General features: G+C 52.1%; 1 protein-coding gene across 1 annotated transcript in view; it reads right to left on the reverse strand.

Annotated features, from left to right (window-relative positions):
* The window catches only part of SCARF2 (scavenger receptor class F member 2), an 86,161-nt gene that overhangs the window by 28,400 nt on the left and 32,055 nt on the right, over positions 1 to 25,706 (reverse strand). The window contains 2 exon segments of the mRNA XM_067550295.1: positions 7,933 to 8,050; positions 12,615 to 12,718. Coding sequence (XP_067406396.1) covers positions 7,933 to 8,050; positions 12,615 to 12,718 — 222 coding nt within the window.

Here is a 25,706-nt window from a genome sequence, read left to right on the forward strand (position 1 = left end):
GCCTTTTGGCTTGTGTAATGTCCCTGCAGTGTTCCAACATTTAACCAATTATATTTTTAGAGATATGTTGCATCAGATCATTGTGATCTACCTTGATGATGTCATCTTCTCTAAGAACGAAGTCCTTCATGACCAACATGTGCGCCGTGTGTTGGAAGGGCTCTGCCAGAACCACCTTTATGCTAAACTAGAGAAGTGTGAATTTGACCAGAGCACAATCAAGTTCTTAAGGTACACCGTTTTGGACAAAGGGCTGACTATGGAGCAACATAAGGTGTCTGCCATCGCCGAGTGTGCAGCTCCGAGGGACGTGAGAGGGATAGAATGATTCCAGTGTTTTATCAAGAGGTTTTCCCACGTGGTAGCCCCTATGAGGGTGCTGTTCTGGAAGGGAGTCTGATTTATCTGGTCTCCTGAGGCTCAGTCAGCCTTTGACCAACTAAAGAGAGCTTTCGCCATAGCTCCCATCCTTGTCCATCCTGATCCCACAAAGCCATTCACTGCAGAGGCCAATACATCAAATTTCACCATTGGAGCGATACAGTCGCAACAAATGAGTCATGTAAACTGGTCCATCCATGTGCCTTTTATTTGCAAAAGCTAACCTTGGCAGAAAGGACATTTGGGATAAGAAGCTACTGGTGATCTCAGCAGCCTTTGAAGAGTGGTGCCACCTCTTGGAAAGAGCCTGGTTCAGGTCCCTACTGACCACAAGAACTTGGAATATTTCTGCATGGCCCAAAACTTAAATCAGCATCAGATCCACTGGTCACTATTCTTCACCCAATTTGCATTTGTCGTGACTTACTGCCTTGGTGCTAGAAATGGAAAGGCGGATGCCTTGTCTCTCAAGGATGACTCTGTCAGTTCCCACACAGAACATCTTTTGAGTCCTTCAGCCATCAAATTTGCTCAACAGAACAGTGGAGAAGAGCTTAATGACCATCATTCGGAACCTGCTGCCTCATGACCCATTTGCTACCCAGATCCACCAGGCCTTGGACAATGCAAATACCCCGATGGTCCACCTTGACTCGAAGTCCTGAAACTATGTCACGATGCACCTCTCAGTGGTCGCTTTGGCCAAACGAAAACATGGTGGTTTCATGGAACTTCTGGTTGCCGGATAAGCACTTCATCAAGAAATATGTTAGCTCTTTGCTCCCAAATCAGAAACATGCGTCTGAAGCCACTCAACCTTCTCCAGCCACTGCCCAAACTGTCCTAGCTCTGGTCCACTGTGGATCTGCCTTGTTCTTGGTGGTGCACAGTAGTGCTAATTGCAGTTGATCTTTTGACCAAGATGGCACATTTTGTTCCTTCCTGCACAGTCCCTACCACCCCGAGGCAGCCCACCTCTTTTAGAACATGTCTTCCAGCTCCATGGACTTCCGCCTGCCATTGTGTCAGATTGAGGCAATTTATTGCACAATTCCGGTGTAATTTATTTAAGCTCCTAGCATTTCTTACCTCATCGGCATACCATCCACAGACTAATGGACAGACAGAAGGAGTAAATCAGACCTTGGAGTAGTACCTCCCAGTAGTGGCGTTTGTCCCATGGGGGGTCCCCTGCAAAGACCGACTCTGGAGGCCCTACCTGAGACTGGGAGGAAGACAGGGGAAGTGGCAGAGCTGGGAGAGGCCCAGGGAAGAAGGGAGCCCAATCTGTCCCCTGTACCTGGCTGCTGCTCCCAGCTGGGGTCTCCACTGTCCAGGCAGCCCTTGCTACTCAGCTCTGGCTCCACCTCTGAGTCCACTCTGGGCTCTTAGCACCTTCCACCCCTGCACCCCCCTTCCCAGTTCTGGACTGCAAGTTTTTGTGCTGACTCGCCTCTGAGCAACTCCTTGGCACTGGCACCTGGCACCTGCTGGCTCGGGGGATGCTCTGCAGAGGAGGGAAAGGGGCCGCCTGGCAGGGGAGCACAGGTGCTGTAGCCACAGGCAAGGGCCTCCAGGAATCAACTGTACCTTCCTGTTCCCTGTTGGGGTCTCTCCTGTAAAGGCAGCTTCATTACCTGGCTCCAGCTGGCCTGGGCTCCTGTTAGCTCTGGCCCTTGTGCTCCCTGGCTGCCAGGAGCCCCTTTCCCTCCTGGCTGCAGAGTGTTCTCTGAGCTCGCAGGGAGATTGGAGGAGCACTCAGAGGCAGGTCAGCATGGGAACTAGTGTAGCTGGGACTGAGAAGGGACGTGCAGGTGCTGGAGCCACCTGGGGTGGAGCTGGAGCCAGGTAGCAGGGCTGACCCTACAGCAGAGCCCCCAGCCATTTCCCGGTTGGTCCACACACCACTGCCACCCATAATGGTCCATGGACAAGAGGAATACTTAGTCCGACAGATTCTGGACTCCAAGCAAGAGCAGGGTAAGCTGCATTACCTAGTGGAGTGGAAATACCATGGTTCTGACGACGGGAGCCAGCGGAGACTATCCATGGACCAGATATACTATGAGGCTTCCACCGAGTTCATCAAGAGAAGCGTGGGGCAAGGGTCCCTGGAAGGAGCCCTTGAGAGGAGGGTACCATCAGGAGCGAGCTTCTGCAGCTGAGCCGGAGGATTAGCAGCCCACGTGTGAGCCCATCTGAACACCGGGTACGTACGCAGGCAGCTGTCTAGTCAGGAGGCTGGCAGATGGTCGGGAAGTCCACGGAGGGAGTTGAGGGTGTAATGGCACCAGTTACTCAGCAGGTCGTACACTTTCCTGTAAGTCAGTGTCATCCTGCTGCTATGCCCGGTGGGTGGGGAGGACACAAAGTTGGAGTGGAGGCTCCAGAGACTTCTCGGGGGCGGTTGCCGGGAAGGCCGTGCCACGCTCGGTGCCCCAGCACAAGCGGATGCTGCAGGACCTGATTGGGGACCTGGCCGGGCACTTAGCAGCCAAGTCATGGCTCCATGGTCTGGCTGGAGAAGATTTTGAACTAGGGCCCGCACTGTACTGCAAAGTGAGCACATCACACCCCATCGCTCCCTGATTGGACGGGGCAGCACATAATGGAGACACATCAGCCAACTGCTGTTCCCCCCAAACATCGCTGCTCGCCCCCCTGAATGTTCCACGACGCCCCCATTTTTTTGGCCGAACTGGGCATTTGATAAGTTGGCAAGAGCAAACAGGACAAATGCCCAGTTTTGCCAAAAAAGTTGGGACGTCAGGGATAGGGCTTAAAAAGGGACTGTCCTGGCCAAAACAGGACATATGGTCAACCTATATCCCTGGCTTCCAGGGACTCTTTGCACTGCATTGTTAGCTGGATATTCTGTCCAGAGGTGGCTGCAACCGCCGGTGTCACCCTGCACTGGATGCCTGCACTGACTGATGGAAAAGCCCTGGGGGGCTGGGCCCAAGCCAGGGGAGTGAAGGCTGCTAAGAGTGGCCATTATTTATAAACTTGTTTGCAATTACTCAGACTTTTCAGAAATCTTCACCTTTTCGGTTGAAATTTTCCAGGCTGAGTCTATGTCGGAAGCTGAAAACATTTGGAAAGTGTCTGCGAAAGTAGTTCAGTCATTGCAAAGAAGGAGGGAAAGTACACTCCCCTGCCGTGGCAACATTTCACCTTGATTTTAAACAGCTTTACTATACAGATGGGTGGGAGTATGCTGAGCGGGGGCCCTGGCTGAGCAGAAAGCAGGGGCAGGAGTGAGAGCCCTGGCCGAGCAAAAGAGTTTCCATTGGAGTTGGATTTTTTTTCATGGATTCACAGGCTCCAAGCACAGAAGGGCCCACCCTGATCACCTAGTCTGACCTCTTGGATTTACAGGGCACAGAAGCCATCCTGTGATTCCTGCATCCAGCCCAATAACCTCTGGCTGAACCAGTGCAGACCCCTAGAAAGACACACCCAGTCCTACTGAAGGGTTCTCAGGCCCTTGGGTAAATTGTTCCAATGGTGACTTGCCCTCATTTGATAAAAATATGTGCTGTATTTGTATTCTGAATTTGTCTAGCATTAGCTCCCAGCCATCGGATCCCATTCTGCCTCTTCTCCTAGGCAATCTCTCTTCTCCCTGTGCTTGACTGATGGCCAAGCATTTGGCAATCACACTGCTCCGTCCCCCTTGCACAGATTTCTCATGGATCTGGTTCTGTGCCCTCTATGGCTGGCTGCTTTGGATAGCCAAGGAAAGGGTGCTCACAGCTCCTTGGTTCCTTGGATGATGGGGAAGGTGCCACTTCCAGATAGGTCAGAGAACACCTTCGTCTGCTTAAAGGGATCTTCCTTCTGCTGTCGATGCTGCATTTCCACCGTCCTGCCCCCAAATGTCCCCTTAGCCGAGGGGCATGAGTCAGAGGTAGAGAGCACTTGTATAGTGAGGATCTCAAAGCACTTTACAACCACTAATGAACAGTGCCTTACCAAGTCCCTGCAGGGACTTTGTCCCAGTCTGCAGATGGCAATGCTAAGTTGAAGCAGCCATGAAGCCAATGGCATAGACCAGGGTAAACAGTTAATCCACTTCTCTTCCTTGGAATGTGGAGTTGAGTTTACCCACATTTTTTTTTTTAACCACACCACCCCTGGATGAGACCTGTCTAAGGTCACAGAGTCGGTGTTGGGCCCAGGCTTAGCCCCACAGCTCCTGATCACCAGGTCTGTGCTTTGATCACAAGGCAGTCTTTTTCTGAACACGCTCTTTAACAGCCAGCCAGCCACGTGCTGTCTGGCGTAGCACACGGTCAGGGAGGGGGTATCCAGAGAGGCAGTAAGAACTACTCCATGATCTACCATGTATAAGAAATGAGAGACTGAGCCAAGCTCCTAGACTAGGGATGGAAGAGTAATGCAAACACACGGGGCTCTGGCTGGAATATCCACAGAGCTCCTGCCAGGCATGATGGGGCCAGGCTTCCCCTTGGGGTCCATGGCAAGAGGGTGATTTGCCTGACTGCAAAGTGTGTGGTGGGGGCCTGTGCTGGAAGGGTCTATGACCCATCTAAGGGATGGTGTGAGGAGCTGAGGTCCCGTCTACACAAATATGATATGGTGTAGAGTCTTCCCCAGAAGAGCCCAGGGGCCAGGGCAGTAGAACAGGGTGCCCAGAACCTGCTGCCCACATAGGGGCACCGGTACCTCAGTGGATCAGCAAGGACATGGTCGCTGCGTGGGCTCCCAGGTCATACTCCAGCAAGACTGGCTCTTTGTTCATTTTTCAAGCAGCAAGATACATGCCAACCCTGGGGAGGCGCCGTTCAGGGCAGGGATTTAAACATGCCTGGCAGGGCCTGGCAGTTTGGGGCCGAGGCACGCTGCACGAGGAGAGGGATTGGGACCCCTGCTAATGGTGGCACAGGTACAGCTGGCCCAGCAGCCCCTCCCCAGGACACAGCGGCAACAAGGGCCCATTGCTGCAGCTGGGAACTCCCTGGCTTAAGGGAACTCCGCCCATGCACAGTATGAACAGATCCTTGAGAGCTCAGCTTTCCCGTTGTACCTCGCAGCTCCTTCCTGTCCCTTGCTTAACATTTGCTCCCTATTCCTACACCCAGTGGGCAGTCTAAGGGCACGTCTACACTGGAACAGATGTAGAATCATAAGCATAGGCCTGGAAGGGACCTCGCAAGGTCATCTAGTCCAGCTCCCAGTGCTCAGGCAGGACCAAGTAAACCTAGGACATCCCCAGCAGACGTTTGTCCAACCTCTTCTTAAAAGCCTCCAGTGACGGGGATTCCACAGTCTGCCTTGGAAGCTAAGTCCAGAGCTCAGCTATCCTTTGAGTTAGAAAAGACTTTCTAATGTCTAACCTCAATCTTCCTAGCTGCAGATTAAGCCCTTTACTTCTTGTCCCGCCTTCAGGGGACATGGACAGCAATCAATCACTGTTCTCTTTATAGCAGCCCTTAATATATTTGAAGACTGTTGTCAGCTTCCCCCACCCCCAGTTTTCTTCTTTCAGTACTAAACATTTCCAGTTTTTTTTTAACCCTTCTCATACATCAGGTTTTCCAAACATTTGAACATTTTTGTTGCTCTCCTCCAGAATCTCTCCAATTAGGCCACCTCTTTCCTGATGGAGTCAGCACACTAAAAACAGAGTAGTCGCACCCGTGAGAGCGGCAGGAGGGGCTAGCGGGCTGGGCTCAAACCCTTGGAGATCCTTGTTATGTATTCAGGGCAGCTAGCCTCTCCCACCACTAGCTCCACCATGGCTGCTCTGCTGGTTTTAGCGAGCTAGTTCAAGCTGGCCATGGCACCTCCAGTGTAGCCGGGAGGGATGGTTCCCCTCTGAGAGAGACCCAGAGGGAGAACCAAACCCACCCTGGCTGCTAGAGCCCAAGAGAAGATCACCTGACCGGAAGCAGGGAGGCGGGACCAGGCCTTTAGAAGCCGGGTGGACACCACCTGACCAGAAGCAGGGAGGCGGGGCCAGGCCTTTAAAACACCGGCCTGTGAGCTCAGTCAGGTGGGGATGACTGAGGGAGAAGGATGCCTCTCCCTGGAGGCTTCATGCTAGAGCCAGGCCTGAAGCCCCTGCTGAAGGGGAAAGGCTGGTCTCAACCCCAGACTGGGGACTGATGGAGAACCTGCCTGAGTCCCCCATTGCCTAGGAGTTGGATGGGAACCCACCTGAGTCACCCGCTGCCTGGGAGCCAGAGGAGGACCCGCCCAGGCCGCCTGCTGCCAGGGAACCTGAGGAGGATAGACCTGAGCAGCACTGAGCCTGGGACCCGGAGACCCTACTGGCGGCCTGGGGGCCGCAGGACCTGGAGGAACTCCCATCTGAGAAGGAGCCCATGGAGTTGCCGGGGCTGTCACTGGTGGACGAGGAGGGCCTGATCGGACTACCACATCCCAGTGACCTGGAGGAATCAGGTACCTGTGGGTACGGGGAGGAAGAAGCCCAGGGACAGCCCTAAACAGAGGCTGAGTATGGGGCAACCTGGTTGGCGTGTTGCGGCTGGAGCCCCGCCAATGCAGTGACAGGTACCCCTGCCACTGGTAGGGCCCTGGGCTGGGACGCAGCGGAGACAGGTGGGCCTGCGTCCCCCTCCCCCCTTCCCGAGCCACCCCGGGAGAACCTTACCCTCCTCATCATCCCAAACGCTAGACTGTTTGTTGCCTCACCAGCCCTGCCTAGGGGCCGGGCGCTAGACTGTTTGTTGGGTGACGGGCCGGGACTAGACTCACCAGCCCCCCACAGGGGAGAGTCAGACTCCCCCCACAGGGGGAAGAGTGGTCCCCCTCCAGAGAGGACTCAGAGGGGAAACCCCGACGCTGCCCCCAGAAGGGCACGTTTACACGTACCTTAAACCATCCTTGGAGTTGGCGGCTGCTCAGTTTGTCAGGAGCACCTGACCTTTGTCAGCCGGAGCTGGAGGGAGCCTCTGTGGGATAGCCTCTCCCCGGGAGATGGGGGAGGAAGGAAATTCTAAGGTAACCTGTCCTGGGGGTGTGGGGATTATTCTAGGATAACCTCTCCCAAGGATGGCGGTGGGGGGAGAGATTCTAGGAGATTCCTGGGGGGGAGGGGAGGAGTGGGTGGTCTAGGAGATCCTTTCCCAAGGGTGGGAGATTCCAGGAGATCCTCTCCCAAGGGTGTGTGTGTGTGAGGGGGATATTCTAGGCTTGTGTCTCCCGGGGGCAGGTGGGGGGCGGGTCTCAGGCTGGGTTGGAAGGAAAATTTTAATTTTATTTTTTTCAAATGTTTCCATCCAAATCCTGAAAAACTCCCTGGCCGATTCCAACTGCAGGAAACACGTTGCTTCACTTGACAGGTTGAGCGGCGCTCGGTGGCTAGCTCCCCCTCGCCCCAGTGGAGGACCTCCCTAGCTTTTCCCATGAAAGCACATGGAACCAGAGCTTCCTCCAGCAGCCAGAGCTGGGGGACGTGGTGGGCTGGCCAGCGCCTCAGGCCAGCAGCAAGGAGCCCGGCAGCGGCTCCAGGAAGGCCGCACGCCGGGGTCTCACTGTTGAGGCAAAGGCACAGACACTTACCTCTGAGCTTCCTCTTTCTTGCGGCAGACGCAGCAGCAGCAGAGCAGCGAGAGGAGGAGGATGAGAAGCAGAGCCAGCAGGGCCCCTGCCGCGATCACCCCCATCCGCTGATTGGCCTCTGAAAAGACACACAAGATACCCCATGAATGCACTGCCCTGGGGGGGGGGGGCAGTGGAGAGCCAGTAGCCCATCCCAAGCCTGCCCTGGGATCCTATGGGTGGGAGACGGGGGAGGGAAGGCACCTTCCCATCTCCTGCCCCTCCCGGCCATCGCCTCAGCACGGGCGGCTCAGACGCCCTCACTGAGTCCAATTGCCTGCGACCCCCCTCCCCGCCCCACTCAGAGTCCTGAGCTCTCTGTCCTGGCCATGTAAAGTTGCTCTTTAGACCATATGGGGCAGGGAGTGCGTCGTTCCCATGTGTCTGGATGGGGCTGACGAGAACCTTGGTGCTCAGTGAAGATGATAAAATCTCTCCCCGTATCTCCCCCTTGGGGGTGACAGTTGGTGAGCTGCACCTCTGCCCCACGGTGAGCCCTTGGGCTGGTGTCACTGGTGGAGCGGAGTCGGCATCGATAGCGTATGAGAGGTGATAGGCAGGATCCTCAGAGAATGAGATGCTCAATAGCCATTGTAATTCAAGCCCTTAGGTCCCTTTGAGAACCCCAATGTTAAAGATTCCAAGTGATGGAGAATCCACCAGACCCTAGGTGAGTTGTTCCAATGGTTAATTATCTTCACGCTTAGAAAGGTGTGCCTTATTTCTAGTCTGAATTTCTCTAGCTTCAGCTTCCACCAGTTAGATCTCGTTCTGCCTTTGTCACACAGATTATTCAGAGATTCCAAGGCCAGAAGGGTCCCTTATGACCATTTAGTCTGACCTCCTGGATCACGTAGGACAGAGAACTTCCCCACTATAATTCCTAGAGCAGAGCTTTTAGAAAAAAAAAAATCCAGTCTTGATTTAAAAATTGTCGGCACAGAGGGAGGATACTGGATTGGAGAGGGTCTAGGATGGCACTGGAGGAGAGGAACTCCAATCAGCAGCTGCAGGCAGCAGGTTCAATGAGCTTAGAGATGAAAGGAGAAAGGAGAGGGGGGAGGCAGCTGGAGAGAAAGCATCTGGCACACGTCACGGGTCCTACGGGAAGATGAATAATTTGAAAGTATCCGTGTAACCACAGACACAGGAACGAGCCGCACTCCTGCAGTGCAGTGAGGCTAGTGCTGCTGTCTGCACCGCATCGACTGCAGTTTCCTGGCCCCGCGGGATTTCAGCTGGCGCGTTCCATGCATTACACGTCCCAACACCACAGACAACTCCCCAATCCGGTGGCTGCTACCGGTTTGGCTGTGATATGGTGGCCCTGATTCCTGGGGCAGGCCTCACCGCACTTGCTGCGGGCCCAGCTGGAGAGGAAGGAGGACGAAGGTGGAGCCAGCCAGGAGCCCGTTCCACTGCTGGCACAAATCAGGGCAACCCTCAGGCCCCCAAGGGGCCCTTCAGCTGCAGGGAAGAGCCGGAGAGCAGCAATTCTCCAGCCATGGCCCTTACACTGAGGCTGGGGCTCTGCAGAAAGAGAGGAATCTCCCACCAGCTGGTGCGGGGGGCAGAATGTCTCTTGTCTCAGCTTCCCCAGGTGGCTCAGCCAAGCTCTCCGTCGCTGGCCCTTGAAGCCTGGCCTATATCATCATTCCCCCGTGCCTGCTCGAAAGTGAGATCCGGAGCCCTCTGACCCAGCAGGGCCCCGTCCAACTGTGGCTTCTCTCAGGCGCCAAAGGGAGTCCCACGTGGGAGACAGAAAAGCAGATAAGAGCAGGGAGCTGGAGCCAAGGAGCCCAGGTGACCGCCACTGAGTATCCTGCAGCTTCCCCTGCCTGGGGGTGGGGGGCGGGAGCTGCAGAGCAGCACGAGGCACTGAGGCCAATGGAGTTGCTAGACTGAACCTGGCCACTCTGGGAAAGGAGGGAGCACAACGCCCAGCCAGTGAGTAAATGAAGCCCAGCCCTGAGCTGCGAGGCAGCCAGCTGCACTCACCCACACGTGTCCTGCCCACGCTGCCTGGAAACAGGAGCCGTGGCCCACCGACTCAGGGTGCCCCCCCCCCTCGCATCTGTGCATGAATTTCACAGCTGGAAGTGGGGGCTCAGGCCGGCCGCACGCCTCATCCCGCTTCCCAGAAAGAATCAAAGGAACCGACACAGAGCTTGGAGCAGCTGGCAGCAGCTGGCAGGCAGAGCAGAGCAGAGCAACGAGCACCCAGCGAGCTAGACCCTTCGCAGAGATGCCTGCATCTGACACAAGGGGGTTCTGGAGAGGGGGATGACAGACAGCCCAGCCCTAAGCTCCCCGTGCAGAGGAACAGGGGCCAGGAAGAGGCCAGCAGATTCCACAGGAGGGTTCCTGCCTGTCACACGCCTCCTGTATTCAGTGCTGATGACAGACAAAGTGCTACGCAAGGCACAAATAAAGGAAGTCAGCCACCAGGTGACTGGCAGTGCAGGCTGGGCAGGGACAGGACTGGAAAGGATCGGTCCATCCTCTGCTCTCGCAAGCGGCCCACCCCAGACTCCCGTCCATAAACTTAACAAGCTCCATCTCAAAAGCAAGTCAGTCTGTTTGCCCCATTCCTTCTAGCAGGAGGCTGTTCCAGAACCTCGCTCCTCCATCAGTTAGAAACCATCATCTAATTTCCAGCCTCAGTTTACCTGTGGGCCAGTTTACCCCCATTTGTTCTTGGGCCAGCACTGTCCTTTAGCTTCAATAGCTCTTCCTCTCCCTGCTGTTTGACCCCCTGATGTATTTACAGAGAGCAGCCAGAGCCCCTCTTAGCCTGGGTTTTGCTAGGCTAAACAACTGAGCTCTTTGAGTTTCTTCTCATGACCTAGGCGCTTCCTTCCCCCACTTCGTCGAGCAGCCCTTCTCTGCCCCTGCTCCAGTTTGAATTCATCTTTCTTGAACGTGGGTGACCAGAATTGTACCCAGTATTCCAAAGGAGGTCTGCCCTGTGCCTTCCACAATGGCTTTCATGCCTCCCTGACTCTAGTGGAAATTCCTCGTCTGACACAGAATTGCATCTGCCTTTTTCGTAGCCGCATCACATTGGTGGTTCATAGTCGTCCCGTGATAGACCAGTGCACCCGGGTCTTTCTCATTCTCTGGCCTTTCCAAAGGAGGAGTCCCCACTTTACAGCAGAAATTCTTGTTAGTTGTCCCTATGTGCATGAACTTGCACTTTATACTATTGAATTTCATCCCATTTCTATTACTCCAGTCCTCTAGGTCAGCCAATTCTTCTAATATAATATTCCAAATCTCTTCTGGTGCCACCCAGCTCATGCACATATGCAGAGCAGAAGAGGGGGTTGAGGAGCAGGACAGGACACAAGGGAAGATGGTGGGAGAGCAGAGTGATGGAGATTTGCTAACGTGGGGCAGGGCTAGACAGGGTGAGAGAGGACGGGTTCCCTGGTGCAGGAGGGGGTGTATAGGAATTGTCAGCGTAAGCCCATGCCCTTGGCTTTCACTCCTGGCCACCTCTTCGCTAGACAATTAAATAACGTTTAAAGCGGATTGCAACAGGCAAGACAGGTGACACCCGGCTGACACCAGCCAGACACAGACATGTTGTGGTCAGCATCTAGAGAAAGTCATGTGTGTGGGAAGGAATAGAACTGGGAAGGCAGGTGGGCTGGAGGTCAGGACTGAGGACATCAGCAGAGCTCTGTGCATGTCTGAGAGTGCTCCTGGGGCAGGACAGCAGGGCACTGGGGGTTGGGATCTCTGGGCAACGGTAGAACGAATGGGGAGGATCTTGTGCAAAGCCAGGTTTAGCCCATACTGTTTATACACAATGCAATTAGACTGATGCCTGCATGAAAACTTCCTTTTGCTGTGGTCACTGCACACATCCCGGCAGCCTAGGCTGATAACAACATCTTTGCTGCAGATCTTTACAGAGCAGAAGCATCAGTGGGAAAGAGAATCTAACCCACTCAATAAATTCAGGGATCCATTTCTGCAGCTGCTTCTTTGTCCACCTGATTGCAGATCCCGGCCCAGGCTCGACCGGCTACTCTCCGGCTCGACCAGAACTGCGGCACCATGCACCAGCTTGCCCTGGTTTCCTCACCCCACTGTGGCTATGGGGCAGCTTTGCAGACAATAAATCACATGGTGGACGGGTGCCCAGCCTGACGTCTGGTGGACGGTCTGCAACGCCTAGCCTCCCTCGATCCAGTAGCCATCCTCTGATTATGGAACCTGGGCAACGAGCCCTAATGTCTGCATAGGAGAGAGACTGCAGGCCCCGGTGCGTGCCCCATATAGGAAGTACGCCAAAGGTCAAGCTGTGGCGCTCAGTTGCACAGGCAGCTCTCGTCTGGTGCTGGGAACGCCTACCTAATCTAAGCCGACCAGTGAGGTGGGGCTGGGGGGCTCTCCTGGACAGCAGGTGCAGGAAGAGTTGGGGACATCGCAGTTATGTGGGGGCAAGCAGGCCGGGCTTCTCTTAGCAACATGACTGGGTGCAGCGGGTAAGGGGGGCTGGGGTGCCTGGGGAGAGAAACACGGGGGCAGCTGAAAGCCCCAACCCCACAACTCCAATTTTCAAGATAACATAGAAAGGGGCCCTGCCCCGCCCCCCATCCCGCCCTGCACCCAGACACGAGTGCAGCACTCACCCATGTGGCAGGCTCCAGTCAGGGGGTCACATGTGTCGTCATGGCAGCTGCAGGAGATAGCACAGTTGACTCCGTACTGACCAGCTGGGCATGTCAGGTTACAGCTGGGGAGGAGAGAGAGAGTCCCAGGTGAGCGGTTCTGAGCACCCCACAGGGCTCCCGACACAGCACCTGCCCTGGGTCTCCGCCTGGGGGTGGAGCCGTGCTGGGAGGAAACGCCCTTATCCTGGTGGAGCAAGTGACCGGGGGGTAACAAAGAAGCGGAGCTGCCCAGGGCTTCCCAGGAGACCCAGCAATTCCCCAGCTCCCCATTCCACACCCCGGGACTTAGGGTTGAGCCGCGGGCTGGAAGGGACAGAGGGAGCTGCTGTCGGATCACTGCCGCCCTGGCACACAGGCAGCCTGGGCAGGGGAGCAGAGGGCTACAGGCATGGGGGCTAGAGATGGGAAATCCCTGCCAGCTCTGTGGCACTCAGCCGCGGGGCCAGTGAAGGAATGGCCCAGGGTGAACGAGGAATGGGGATACAGGCCTGGACTGAGATCCTAGCTCCTGCCACAACGGCCTGCATGGGCCAAGCCCACAGTCCACAACCCACCAGGCCTTAACATCAGTCCCTCCTGCATTTATCCGCCAGGAGCTGTGCTCTGGGCCCGTTTCCTGCAGCAGTCCATGATGCCATCAGCACCTGGAGCACCAGAGGGACCATGGCTCTCCGGGCTGACCCGGGGCTAGGGCACCATCTGCCATGGGACGAGCAGACACTCGAGGGCTGAAGCTGGGGCATTGGCAGATAGATTCTGTTGCCAATCCAGCCTGCAGCGACCATGTGCCTCCCTCCGTGGGAGTAGATGGGGCTCTCCTAGACCAGCCACTGGTGCTGAATGGGCAGAGCGGCCAATAAGCCAGAAATGAGAGAAAAAGAATCACTCTGCAGGGCCTTGGGTTGGATGGTCCCTTTTCCCAATGCTTGGTCCTGTCTAGTCTTGCTGGGACTGCCATCCCATCCCTCAGCAGGCCAGGTCATGATGACCAGGGATCCTAGTTTTCTGTGCTAAAAACCTCCAAAATTCTCTGATAAAAAACCCCATAAAAATCTGTGTTTTTCCACAATTAAAATGAAACGGCTGAACTTGAGTTTCCCTAGCCCCAGCATACACAGGTATCAGTTGAACACAATGTTTTATTGATATATTTACAATTTTCAAGCACGTTTGAAGCCTACCAGAGTCCTCAATCATAATAAAATGAATAGAATTGCAATTTGCGTTTCTTACATATGCCACATACTTCTATGTCTGTATTCTATATTTTCCGAAAATTGTTGAGGTTTTTAAATGCCCCCAAAATAAAGCAAAAATTGCTTTTATATTAACATTACTCACTTTCTGAGTTAGGCCTGGGGGCTGACGTGAAATCTGAGATGCATTAAAACACAAACCCCTATTTGCTGTTGAGTCACCTCTACGCACCGGAAGCAATTTACTGGAATCTGCTTAGCTATGTGCATTTAAAGCACATTCAAAAATCAACCACAAGAGGGGGAGGCTGCGTGCAGAGAATAAGTGGCACTGGTATTTTCATTAACATTTAGTTAATATGGTTTTATTTTTTTTCACAAAGTGTAGAAACTAAAGTTTCTCTGTAAAAACGCAGATTCTGTGTTTTTCTGTGGCAAAGGGATTTCGAGGCTCCCAGAGGATGACACGAAGTTTGCTCTGGGATTTGGCCTACACTTCTCCTTTCTCACTTTCCTCTCATTGCGATTATAGGCAGGTCCTCTCAGAACACCCTGAAGGCCCCTGCCACGCCACGCCACCCCTCCCGCTCAGCTCTGACACCTGCAGGGTGGTAACCTGCCGCTGTACGAGCTGCACTCCTAGCTCGCTGTTTACTCTCCCCTCACAAATCCTCAACTTTCTGAGCCTTCCTTGCTGTCTTCTGAGCATCCCTTCAGCCTTCGCGGTTGTTCTGGTAACCAAGCGTCAACACTGAAGACAAAGGGCCAGGTGCAGTCACCCCAGAGCCTCACTCCGCCAGCCCCCTCCCCCCGACACTGTGCAGCCCCAAATCACACGAGCCCTGTCTGCAATTCCCCGCTCTCTGCCCTCACCCGTGTGTTTCATGGGAGATTGCTCACATTTGGTCAGAACTAATCCCACTTCGTTATTCCTCTCCATTCTCAATGGGCCCTCTGGGCTCCTCATCTCTCGTCCCTGGGGTCTGAACACCTCCCAGTTTATCATCCTCTGCAAATGCATGCATGTGCTGGTTACTGTCCTCCCCGATAACGACCGTGCGCTATATCTCACTCTACTAGTCCCCAGTCCCCAGCACGGGGCATCAACCCTTAGTGCTACCTTTTGTGCAGATCCCTCACCCAGTTTTGTGTCCAGGAGAGTGCTCTTTGCCAGGCGAATTTGTCTGAACGTTAAATCAGCTAATGAGCTGCAGTATTTGACGTGCCACGACCCGTCAGCGACAGGGCAGCTACTGTGTCCCACCAGCTACTTTTCTGGGACTCTAGCACAAAAAGTGATCATATTTGTTTGGCATAATTGGCCATGAGCTCACAGCTCACAGGTCTGGTCTAGCTCTGATATTCTGCCAGTCCCGAGGCATCCGTTCTCCCCTGTGTGGTTACAAATTTGGATTGCAGTGAGCTTCCCTGTATAGTAATTGTCAGATGGCCCCTTAGTCACCCACCAAGGAGCCTGACCTTTGTGCCATGGGTCCCAGCAGCGTAGCAGCCTTAGAGAACAGGCAGGAGAGGAGTGGCTCACACCTTAGCCTGAAAGCTCACCAGCTGCCCTGTACCGTGCTGCCCAAACCCAGGCAGTATATTTGTGAAGTGGCCTTACACCCTGCCTGGGTTGGTTTCTGTGCTCTTCCAAAGCCTGTTTGAAAAGGCTTTAATTACTGGGAAGTCAGACACCAACTGAGAAGAGTAAATCAAATGCCAAACGAAATAAAAACATCTTGCATCATGACCTGATGGCTGTGCGACTCAAACCCTCCAGTGGAGTGAAATTCAAAGTCAGAACTGCCACAAGCAGCATTCAGAGTTCTCTAGTTCAGTTCCAACAGCAAATGTCTCCCAGCTGATCTTGACGGCTGCAACAGGGCAACTCCCAGATAACCAAGAGTCACGCCATTGAGGGCTTTAAAGATCATCACCAACAATTTGAACAAGAACTGGATCCAGAACTGAACTGGAATTGGCGCAGAGCTGTGGACAATGTTGTCATGCACCAAGGTCATAGCTTACTATGGGATTGGCTACAAGCATTGTCCGTGGTGTGAAATCTAAACTGCAATCTGACCTGGAGTGAGGGACTGGCTTTTCAGGATTGGAAGTAATCTCAATATTTTGTGATCTTTAGAATAAAGTGACCATCTATCACAGAGTCAGCCTTGCCTGGGGTACCCCAGGGGACTGTCTGTGACTCCATGTTAAGGCTGTACAGTGCTTCAGCAGTTTGCTCTTATTACTGGGATGGTGAAATCTATGTGTAGAACTCATAACCAGTCTGGGGTTTGTGCCCTGCTTCTTAACAGTCCGCCCCAAGGTTGGCATTCTTGCTCGTAAGCCACTCCAGACAGCGTGCCTGCGACGTCACATTCAGTTTAGGACATCTCAAGATTGAAAAGGTGTACACAGATGGACGGAGGTTCAAAACAAACCGATGGACATAACGAAGGGGTTAGGAGGAGTACGTGTATCAGCAGAGAGTTAACGCTCCGGATGGGGCCAGATGCGCTAAGTGATGGCAAAGGGGGAAGGTAACTACAAGTGTTTGAAGGGGGAAAACAGCAAGAAGAGATGGGAACTGTAGGCGGTTGAGTGTTTGATGAGGAGAAAAGAGATGAAAATGAGCAAAGGACAATGTCAAGTGAGTATTGGGGAGAGTTTCCCCGACGGCAGTGGAATTTTCATCACTCAATACATTTCAAGCAAGATTGGAGAAGGCCCTAGAGAGTACAATCCTGCACGTCCCCCAGCAGATGGGCCCCAAAGCCTGTATTTCCATTTGTGGGGGGTTCATAGGAACATGGGATATAGGTCTGTTGTGAGCAAGACTTGAGAAGGAATCTGCTCTCCTCTGTGCTGATCAGGCCTCAGCTGGAGTCTTGTGTCCCATTCCGAGTGCCACATTTCAGGAAAGATGTGGACAAATTGGAGAAAGCCCAGAGAAGAGCAACAAAAATGATGAAAGGTCTAGAAAACATGACCTATGCGGGAAGATTGGAAAAACTGGGTTTGTTTAGTCTGGAGAAGAGCAGACTGAGGATGGGGACATGATCATTTTCAAGTACATAAAAGGTTGTTATAAGGAGGAGGGAGAAAAGTTGTTCTTGTTAACCTCGGAGGACAGGAAAAGAAGCAATGGGCCTAGATTGCAGCAAGGGTGGTTTAGGTTGGACATTAGGAAAAACTTCCTCACTGTCAGGGTAGCTAAGCACTGGAATAAATTGCCTAGAGAGGTTGTGGAATCTCCATCATTGGAGATTTTAAAGAATGGGTTAGAAAAACACCTGTCAGGCATGGTCTAGATAATACTAGTCCTGCCTTGAGTGCCGGGGACTGCATTAAAAGACCTCTCCAGGTCCCGTCCAGGCCTACACGTCTATGATTCTATGTTACCCCCTGTGCTGCACTGCTTCTGGTGAAATGTAACGTATTAGTTTGGACCAATAAATCCTTTATGGTTGGACCCTAGCCTGGCAGAACCTGAATCTATGGACCTTCCTGCCACACTAGCAGCTTCTCTTCAGGGGTGGGGTGGAAGGCCAGGACGTTAGCAGAGGAGGAGACATGCAGAGAGGATGGGGCACCCTGTCTGCTGTGCAGATGTGTGCGCGCGAGAACTTGTGCTAGCGCCTAGAGAACGCGCAACAGGGGCAGTGTGTAGTAAATCACAAGCTCTGAGCTGTCCCCCAGTGCACTCTACGCTGGTCCGCCCCATGTGTGCTCTGCACTGGGTCTCTCCATTGCCCATGTGCTTTGCACAGGATGCCTTCCTCTGTGCAGTTTGCCAGTGTCTGAGGGTCTACACTTCTCTGTGCCTGTATGAGCTTCCAGATGCCCAAGCACTGAGAACTACGGTGTGACATGGTAATAACCCTTGTTCAAATGATGCCCAGGATGGGGTTGAGGTATTCACCATCTGGCTCTGTCCTCTCGTTTTGCCCACCGTAAAACCCAGCCCTCCCTCAGGGCCATTTCCCTTTCTTTGAACACAGCGCCTTCGATAATTCTAAAATACAAAGACCCCCCAGGACCCATTGTCTCCAGCAGGCAGAGTGTAGCTGGCACACTCCAGCCTGCTGCCGGCCGCAGCTGCTCTTGTCTTCAGGTCCTCAAAGGGATCCTACTAGCCTGGCCTGGACTTAGCACATTTCATGCCTTTAAAACTGAGAAAGCTTGCCTCTGGCCCAGCTCCGTGCCCGTGTGGTACCATATGCCGGGCATAATGACACAGGGATTAGCACAGAGTCTGTGCGGGCTTCACAGCCGCTCAGAGCAGCTGGGCCAGGGATTGGATGTCAGCAGTTGGAAGTGGTGATGTTCTCTGTTATTATAGACGAAGCTGGTAAGCATTACCTATGATTAAAGTCGCCTGACATTTCTCGTTATATGGCCCTATTTTCAGTTGCTTGTAACTTTGCCAAACTTTAACTGTTTGGGCTGAGATTTTTTACGCTGGGTGCCTGCCTCAGGCTGAATTGATTTGGAAAATTTCAGCCTAAACGGTTCAGCCATTTCCAAGGAGAGTAGTGAAAAATACATTGGTTTGCTCATGCTAAATTCTAGCGAGAAAAAGTCTTGTGCAGGTTCCTGATGGTGGCAGAGAGAAACAGATTAGATGGAGATGTTAAAGGTGGGAATTAGGACTGGCTGGGCAAGGAGATGGGGACTGGGGTGAGGAGAATGGAAGTCCACACTCTTCTCCAGAGCCTGGAATGGAATCCAAGACCCTAGATCTCACCATTCCTCTGATGTGAACAAATATCTGTGAAACTCACTAGCAAAGTGTCTCATCTCCCTCTAGCGCTGGTTCACATAGAGGATGACAACCTACTACTGCTGTCAGTTACTCCATTGGCTTAAGCAGCAGAGCTCTGTGTGGTGGATTTAAAAGTTTCTACTCTGCTGACTACCCATGTCGGTGTCAACAGGAGGCCACACGATGGAATTTTTTTTCTCTTCAGTTTGCTTTTAAAAAAAACTAGGCAACGGCACGCAACTGTTAACAGAACATTATTCACATTGCAAAGTCAAACACTAAAAAGTCAGGAAATGCCAGAATTAAGGCTGCTTGTGCACATGAATTATGCATTGTTCAGGGGCTGTGCAGTGAAGGAGGCTATTGTCTGTAGGACCCCTACTCCATTTGTTGCAACGCTGGAAGGTGCACAGTGACTCAAGCAGGGGGTTACGGGAATAGAAAGGATGGTCTCGCGCATTGCAACGCCTAATTTGTATGCACCTAGAGAATTACAGGAACACCAAGGGCGAGTCACAGAGGCTGAGTTCAGTCCCTAGGCTCCTATCCAATGAATGAGGAGAGCTAGGCGCCTCGGACTGTGAGTCACAAAAGCCAGCAGGCTAGGTAGAGTGCCACCTAACCGAGTCAATGGGAGGGGTGTGTGCTAAGCCCCGCCCCTTCACAGAGAGGTGCCTCCCATGGCTAGCGGTGCAGAACCAGGCCCCCTCTCCTGGAGGCAGGTGCCGAAGGCGTTTCCGGGCAGAACGAGCTAGGCACCCACCTCCCTTCACACTGACGGGCCAGAGGAAGAGCGGTGCCCATCTTATCACCTGCCCTAGTGGTTACAGCACATACCTGGGACTCCCCCTGCTGTCTGAGGGGGAGAAAGGATTTGAACAGGTGTCTCCCATCTCTAACCATTGGCCCAGGAGACAGGCTGATGGGGGGGGGGGGGGGGTCGGCTGTCCCCATCGCTCCTGTTGAAACTGTTTCACTCTGGATAAACACTTAAGCATTCATTGGGCCAGGGAGAGAAAGCACACGTAAGAGGGAATGACTCCATAGCCTGCTGGTTAGGGTACGAGGTGGGAGACCCAGGTCTAGTCCCCCTGCCTTTAATTATTTGTACATAGTGGAACTGCTTCAACAGGTGAGACTGAGGGACCCCTCCATTAATCTCGGTGTTACCCTTTACCTACGTCTCTTCTTCAGTTCCGGGGGGACAGTAGTGGTGGAACAGTTTCCAGCTGTTCATCGGTTCCCTTCACTGCTTGTAATTACTAGTATTTCTTTAAAGTTACTGCAAGCAGTAAATGCAGGTTTATTCTTCATTGACGTCACTGGGTGTCCTGCAGAGAAATTCCCACATGCTGTTTGAGAAAGTTACCACAAAGTTTTCTATCCTGAGCCAGGGGCAATGAGTAACTTCTGACCAAAGCTATATTTAACCCAGCTTCAGGGGTTTAAACTGCTGACAAAGCTGCCTGGATGGGATGGCTCTTCTGGAGTCAGGGTAATTCACTCAGTTACCCGAGCCCTGCATGTGACACAAGCACGCAGGACATCAGCTCAGCCTGTTTACACTCCTGGGGGGAATGGCAGAGAAAACCCTGCCCACGGGAGTCAGATCCCAAGTGGAGTCTGCGGAACAGCAACGAGAAAACTAGCTCTTACCCTATAACAGAGCCATGCTGGCGTGGAAGGGTCAATGCGGAGCTCATGACACCACCCAGCTTTGCAGACATCAGTATAGTGAAAGGTGACAAACGATCCTGCCGTCTCTGGGCACAAGAGGTGGAGGGGAAAGTCTGGCTAAGCTGCTTTCACCTCCCCACGCTAAGGAGAGTGTGGCCTGGACCTACAGAGCTAAGAGAGACTTTTGTGCCTTGTGGCTTGATGAGACAACCCGAGTCTCTGTGGCGTGTGCCCACAAACCTCGCCTGGGCACCCACTGGCTAGTGCATATTGTGTCCAGTGCCCCCCTGCACACGCGCCTGTCTGAACATGCTGCGGAGGCTCCAGGGAAACGAGGTGCTCAAAATGCAACGACACCAGGAGGAGCATGTCTGACTGAGTGCAACACCCTTCCCTACGAGATTCTGGCAGCGTCGCCAATTCTCACATTGTTAACGAGATCTTCACCACGGCTGGCGCTTTTCTTAAAGCCCCAGCTTCTGGAGTCAAGTGATTACGGGAAACTCTCCGTTTCCACTTAAATAAAGCGTGTTTCTTGTGTTTGGGGGTCAGGAGAAAAGCTGGGAAATGTGAATCCTCGCGGCTGAAGGCCAGAAGGCAAATAAACAAACCAAAAACATATGTTTTAAAATCTCCTGGTTTTTAAGCCAATCTCATCATTTTGGGGACCTGAACCCTTGGGGTGGTGACACTGCAGGGGGGCACTGGCACAAAACCCACTACTTTCCTGTCACTGGAAAAAGAAACAGTAATGAAAGGCTGGACAGCATCGCTGAGTCAGCAAGCACTCGGGCACCCGGCAAAGCCCTCCCAGTCAGGAGCCATGCGTCAGACACGCGACCTTCTTCAGCCAGCGTTGGAACCGCAGGGCGTAATTTGTAAAAGGGAAGCTCTGGCGCCCCCTGCTGGACTCAGCCAGCCAATCACAGAGCTGCTTCCCAGCTCCCTAGGGACGCCATCGAAGTCCTCCTTGGACGCGTACACCCAGCTCTCCCTCGCTGCTAGCACGGTTTCCATGGGACACACGGGAACGCAGGCCCCAGCAGGACATATGGGAAGCCATGAGCATCTTAGGCCAGCCCCAAGACAGAACCACACACCTCAAATGTCAAGGGACACTTGCGAAGCTGCGTGTGTGCGCATGCGCCCACTGGTCCCTACCCATTGCTCACCCAGGAAGGTTGCGGAAGCATAGGCCCACCAGCCCCTATCCCCCACTTCAGGGAGGTGATGATGACCCACAAACCCCTACTGGGGTCTGCTCCAACCCACAGCAGGGAGGCAATAGTTCAGCTTTTGCCCTGATCTCTGGGAGTTGCTGTGATGGTGATATCTATCCTGGATGCTATTTCTGACTTTGGTAATAAATCGCTGAGCCTGACTGATGAGATCCTCTGAGGGAGACACATACACAACTGGGTTTAATAAGGACCAACAAAAGTCACGTAGCATTGGAAACCTGGCTGTCCAGAGAGCTAATCACAGACGTGTGGTTTTGAGGAAGCGAAGCAAAGCAAAGCAGTGAGGCAGACAGGGATTAGTCAGACACCGCATTTCCCTCCAGCTAGAGGTTCCATCAATTACTAAAGAGGATTCTGGAAAATGAAGAGTTGAGGCAAACAAGTGATTTCACTACAGGCGTTGCTGGATACGTAGTGAGCTGGAGATGTAAGACACATTGTCACAACACTCAGCTATGCAGTCTGTCAGGCCGTGGTCTGTTTGTCACAATCCCACAGAAACATGAGAATGATCATTTGCTGTGAAAAAGAAAACCTCTAGGAAAAGTGTGAAATTCTAACCTGGCCCCAGCCTTTTTTGCTTACTGGGCAGACAGCAGCCTGGGCGAGGGAACTGTGACTGCGTGACAAAACTCACTCGAGAGGGCAAGCGCAAGAAATGCAATTTACTCCGCTAGCCTGAATGGAAAGCAAGTTTTGGCAAGGAAGGATAGAACCTTTTCAGGACCTGAGCAAATGAACGTGCCAATCCCTAGCGCGAGTGCTGAAAGCTCCCCTTCACGGTGTGCTGTGCCGCAGCTCTGTAACCCCAGAGAGCGCGTCTCTGCCTAGCACGATTAACTCCACCGGACAAACACTTTTCTCCAGAAAAAGGTCTATTACGCCATGTCCCACTGAAAAAACTGCACTCCTCTTGGAAAAAGATTTACCTGTTTTCACATCTGTGTTTCAGTCTAGTCACTCTGCGCATTTCACGTGCAAGTTCAAAGCTTCCCCCTGGTGTCCGTGAGGTTCTTTCACACAACAGGGCGGGGGGAGGGGGCATCACCTGAAAGGACTTTTCAATTCGGCTTTGGAAACGGACTGGATTTCAAGCTGACTGTGTCCTGTTGGGCTGATTTCACTAAAAGGGATGTTTCTGGAGAAGGTAGAAGCAGGTTCTCAACTGACTCTGGAAAGAAAAACTCCAGCATGCTAATAAATCAGTGGTTATTCTGCTACCGGTGGCTACACCTGGGCAGCAATTTGGGGACACGGTCAGCCACTGTTTGTTTGATACGGGACATTAAAATGCATGTAATGTTATCCCATTGCATTCATCATTTGGCCCTCTGTATTTGTTTCTTCTGAAAAGTCCCCCATTAATGAATGTGTCAATCTGAGCGGCTCAGGATTTTGCCCCTGCCTTAAGAATTACAATGATTAGAGTTTGCTTTGTTTAAAATCTCCCCAAAGATCAGACCATGGCAGGAGTGTTGCAGGCCCCTTCTCCGTGAACACAGATAACATGCACGATTCGCATGTCTGAACCAATGCCCTTGATTTCTCTGGCATGAGAGGAAAGTCAGGCTTAGTCAAAACTTTAGCAAACAAACGTGTTGCTTCTTTTTCCTTCTGTCTCCCTCTCTGATCTCTCCAGGGTGTTGTAACAGCCATCACCAAATTCACAAGAGGCCTATGGTCTAACTCTCTCTCTCCTTCCCTGGGTTGGAGGAGGAGATGAAAGGGATTCATTGGGGTTTTGCAGAATTGAATTTCCATCCCTCCTCCTCTACTGTCCCTTCTCTTCTCTGTCTCTGTCCCACTCCCTTGTGCTCTTTGCTGGTTTGCTGGCAGCTGTGGGAATGTTAAGCACCTGTCACTCTTGTGGCTGGGAGGTCAATCTCTAACGACTGTGAACCATCAATGGAGATAGCCCACTGCCTTTGCACCAGCTTAAAGCAGAAGCCACCTGCCCCAGCCCACTAAGTAGCCAGCCGAGGGCTCAAACCCATGACTTTGGTGTTATTAGCACCACACACCAACCAGCTGAACTAGCTGGCACTGTGGGGGCATTCTAACCCCTCCAGTCCTGCGCCCCGCTGCCGGCCTCATCTCCCGCACTCACAGCATCACCCTGAAAGCTCCTGGCTTCACAGCTCCAGAGCTGCCAAGGGAGGTCACCTGAAGAGAGGAGCTTTCTGGGATATTCGGGGCCTTGAAAATTAGGACAACTCTCCCATCTGAGCTGGTATTGTATGCAGAGCCCTGGGCAATGGGCTCCTCTGACTCGGCAGCTCCTGCATTCAGGATCAAAGGGAGCATCTTAACACGGGTGTGCTCAAGTCTAGGCAGAGGGCCAGGAGGGCACCACGGCCGGCAACACTGTGGTCAGGTCTGGATCTGAGGGAAGGGGAAACGGTCTCATCACTGGCCTTCGGTGGAAAGGAAGCATCTTGTGCAGCTGTTTCTAACCATGTGCCCAGCAGCAGTGAGGAGCCAAGATGAGCGACAGCAGTTGCTAAAGACATAAAAATCCTTCTGGACATTTGGAAACAGAACGCCTTCCAACCACCAGGGCCTGAGGGTCTGGGAGAGACAGTAGGGCCCTCTTCCAGCTCTCAGAGTCTGTCGGCCCTTCGCCTGAGTCCCCACCAGGGTCTGATTGACATTGGCAGACATCTTTTGAACAAAAACAAAAACTTTTCATCAAAAAATGCTCTTCTGTCTAAAATATTTTTCACGAAAGATTTTAATTTTTGAACAGTTTTCATTTTGGACAAAATCAGAAGAACAATGAAGACTAAGTTTGAGTTTTCAGGGCACTTTTGGTTTTTCAGTTTGTTGTTTCTCCTTTTTGCCCCCTTTTCCCAGTGGGAAAATGGAAAAAAAGGAGGGGAAAAAAAGGGAAAAGCAGAGGGGAATAAAGGGAGAGACAGTACATGCACGCACGGTGGCAAGGGTGGGGGTGTTAAACAAAAAACCGCAAATAAACATTTCAAAACTGGATTTCAGATTACTTTTTTGGGTGAAAAATGTCAAAGATGTAAAAAAAACCCAAACCAAACAAAAACAAAAACAAAAAAACCCCCCACCCCCCTCTTTTAAAACTCCTTTAAAAAAAATTGAAAAAAAAATTACCTCCAATTTTTTTGCTCCACAACAACGCAAAGTCAGAATTGGCTCTGCTGGCATAGATTCATAGATTCCAAGGTACCCATTGTGATCATCTAATCTGTCCTCCTGTATAATACAGGCCACAGAACTTCCCCACGATAATTCCTAGAGCAGATCTTTTAGAAAAACATCCAGTCTTGATTTAAAAATTATCAGTGATGGAGAGTCAACTACAACCTTGGGAAATTGTTCCAATGGTTAATTACTCTGTGAAAAATATATGCCTTATTTCCAGCCTGAATTTGTCTAGCTTCAACTTCCAGTCAGTAGATTGTGTTAGACCTTTCTCTGCTAGTTTGAAGAGCCTGTTATTAAATATTTGCTCCCCATACAGGTACTTATATACCATTGTCAAGTCACCTCTTAACCTTCTCTTTGTTAAACTGAATAGATGGAGCTCCTTCAGTCTATCACTATAAGGCAGGTTTTCTAATTGTTTAATCGAAAAAGAGGAAGAACATCTTCACGCACAGATTTGCCAACCTAATGAGGTGGGTTTTAAATTACTTTCAAAGGGAGCAGGTGACAAAAGCCCACAGGTAAGCATAAAAAAAGGTGACCTTAAGAGAGAGCTAAATGTTGGGTGGGCAGAAATGGAAAATTACAATAAGTTCGTAGAAGCAACAAGAGGGAAATTAGTTAGGGAATCTGCTCAACATTGTAGATTTCTGTCCATACACAAATGCAAGTAGTATGGAGGATAACAGGAAGAACTAAAAGCATGGGTATATAAGCTAATTAAGACGTAACTGGAGTCACAGAGATTTGATGGGATAAATGTCATGACTAGGATATTGGTATAGAGCGGGATAACTTGCTCAGGAAGGACAGGCAAGGAAAGAGGGAGGCTTTACAGCATTATATGTCAAGAATATATACCCGCATCTGAGGTCCAGACCAGTTGAAAGTCTCTGGGTAAAGATAAAAGCAGAAAAAAATTGGGGTGATGTGATGGTAGGGGTCTACTCTAGACCACCAAATCTCAAAGAGCAGGTGGAGGAGGCATTTCTAG

Source organism: Emydura macquarii, unplaced genomic scaffold (genome assembly GCF_026122565.2).
Source record: "Emydura macquarii macquarii isolate MOO-44397 ecotype Brisbane River unplaced genomic scaffold, CSIRO-AGI_Emac_v2 contig_1254, whole genome shotgun sequence".
NCBI lineage: Eukaryota > Metazoa > Chordata > Testudines > Chelidae > Emydura > Emydura macquarii.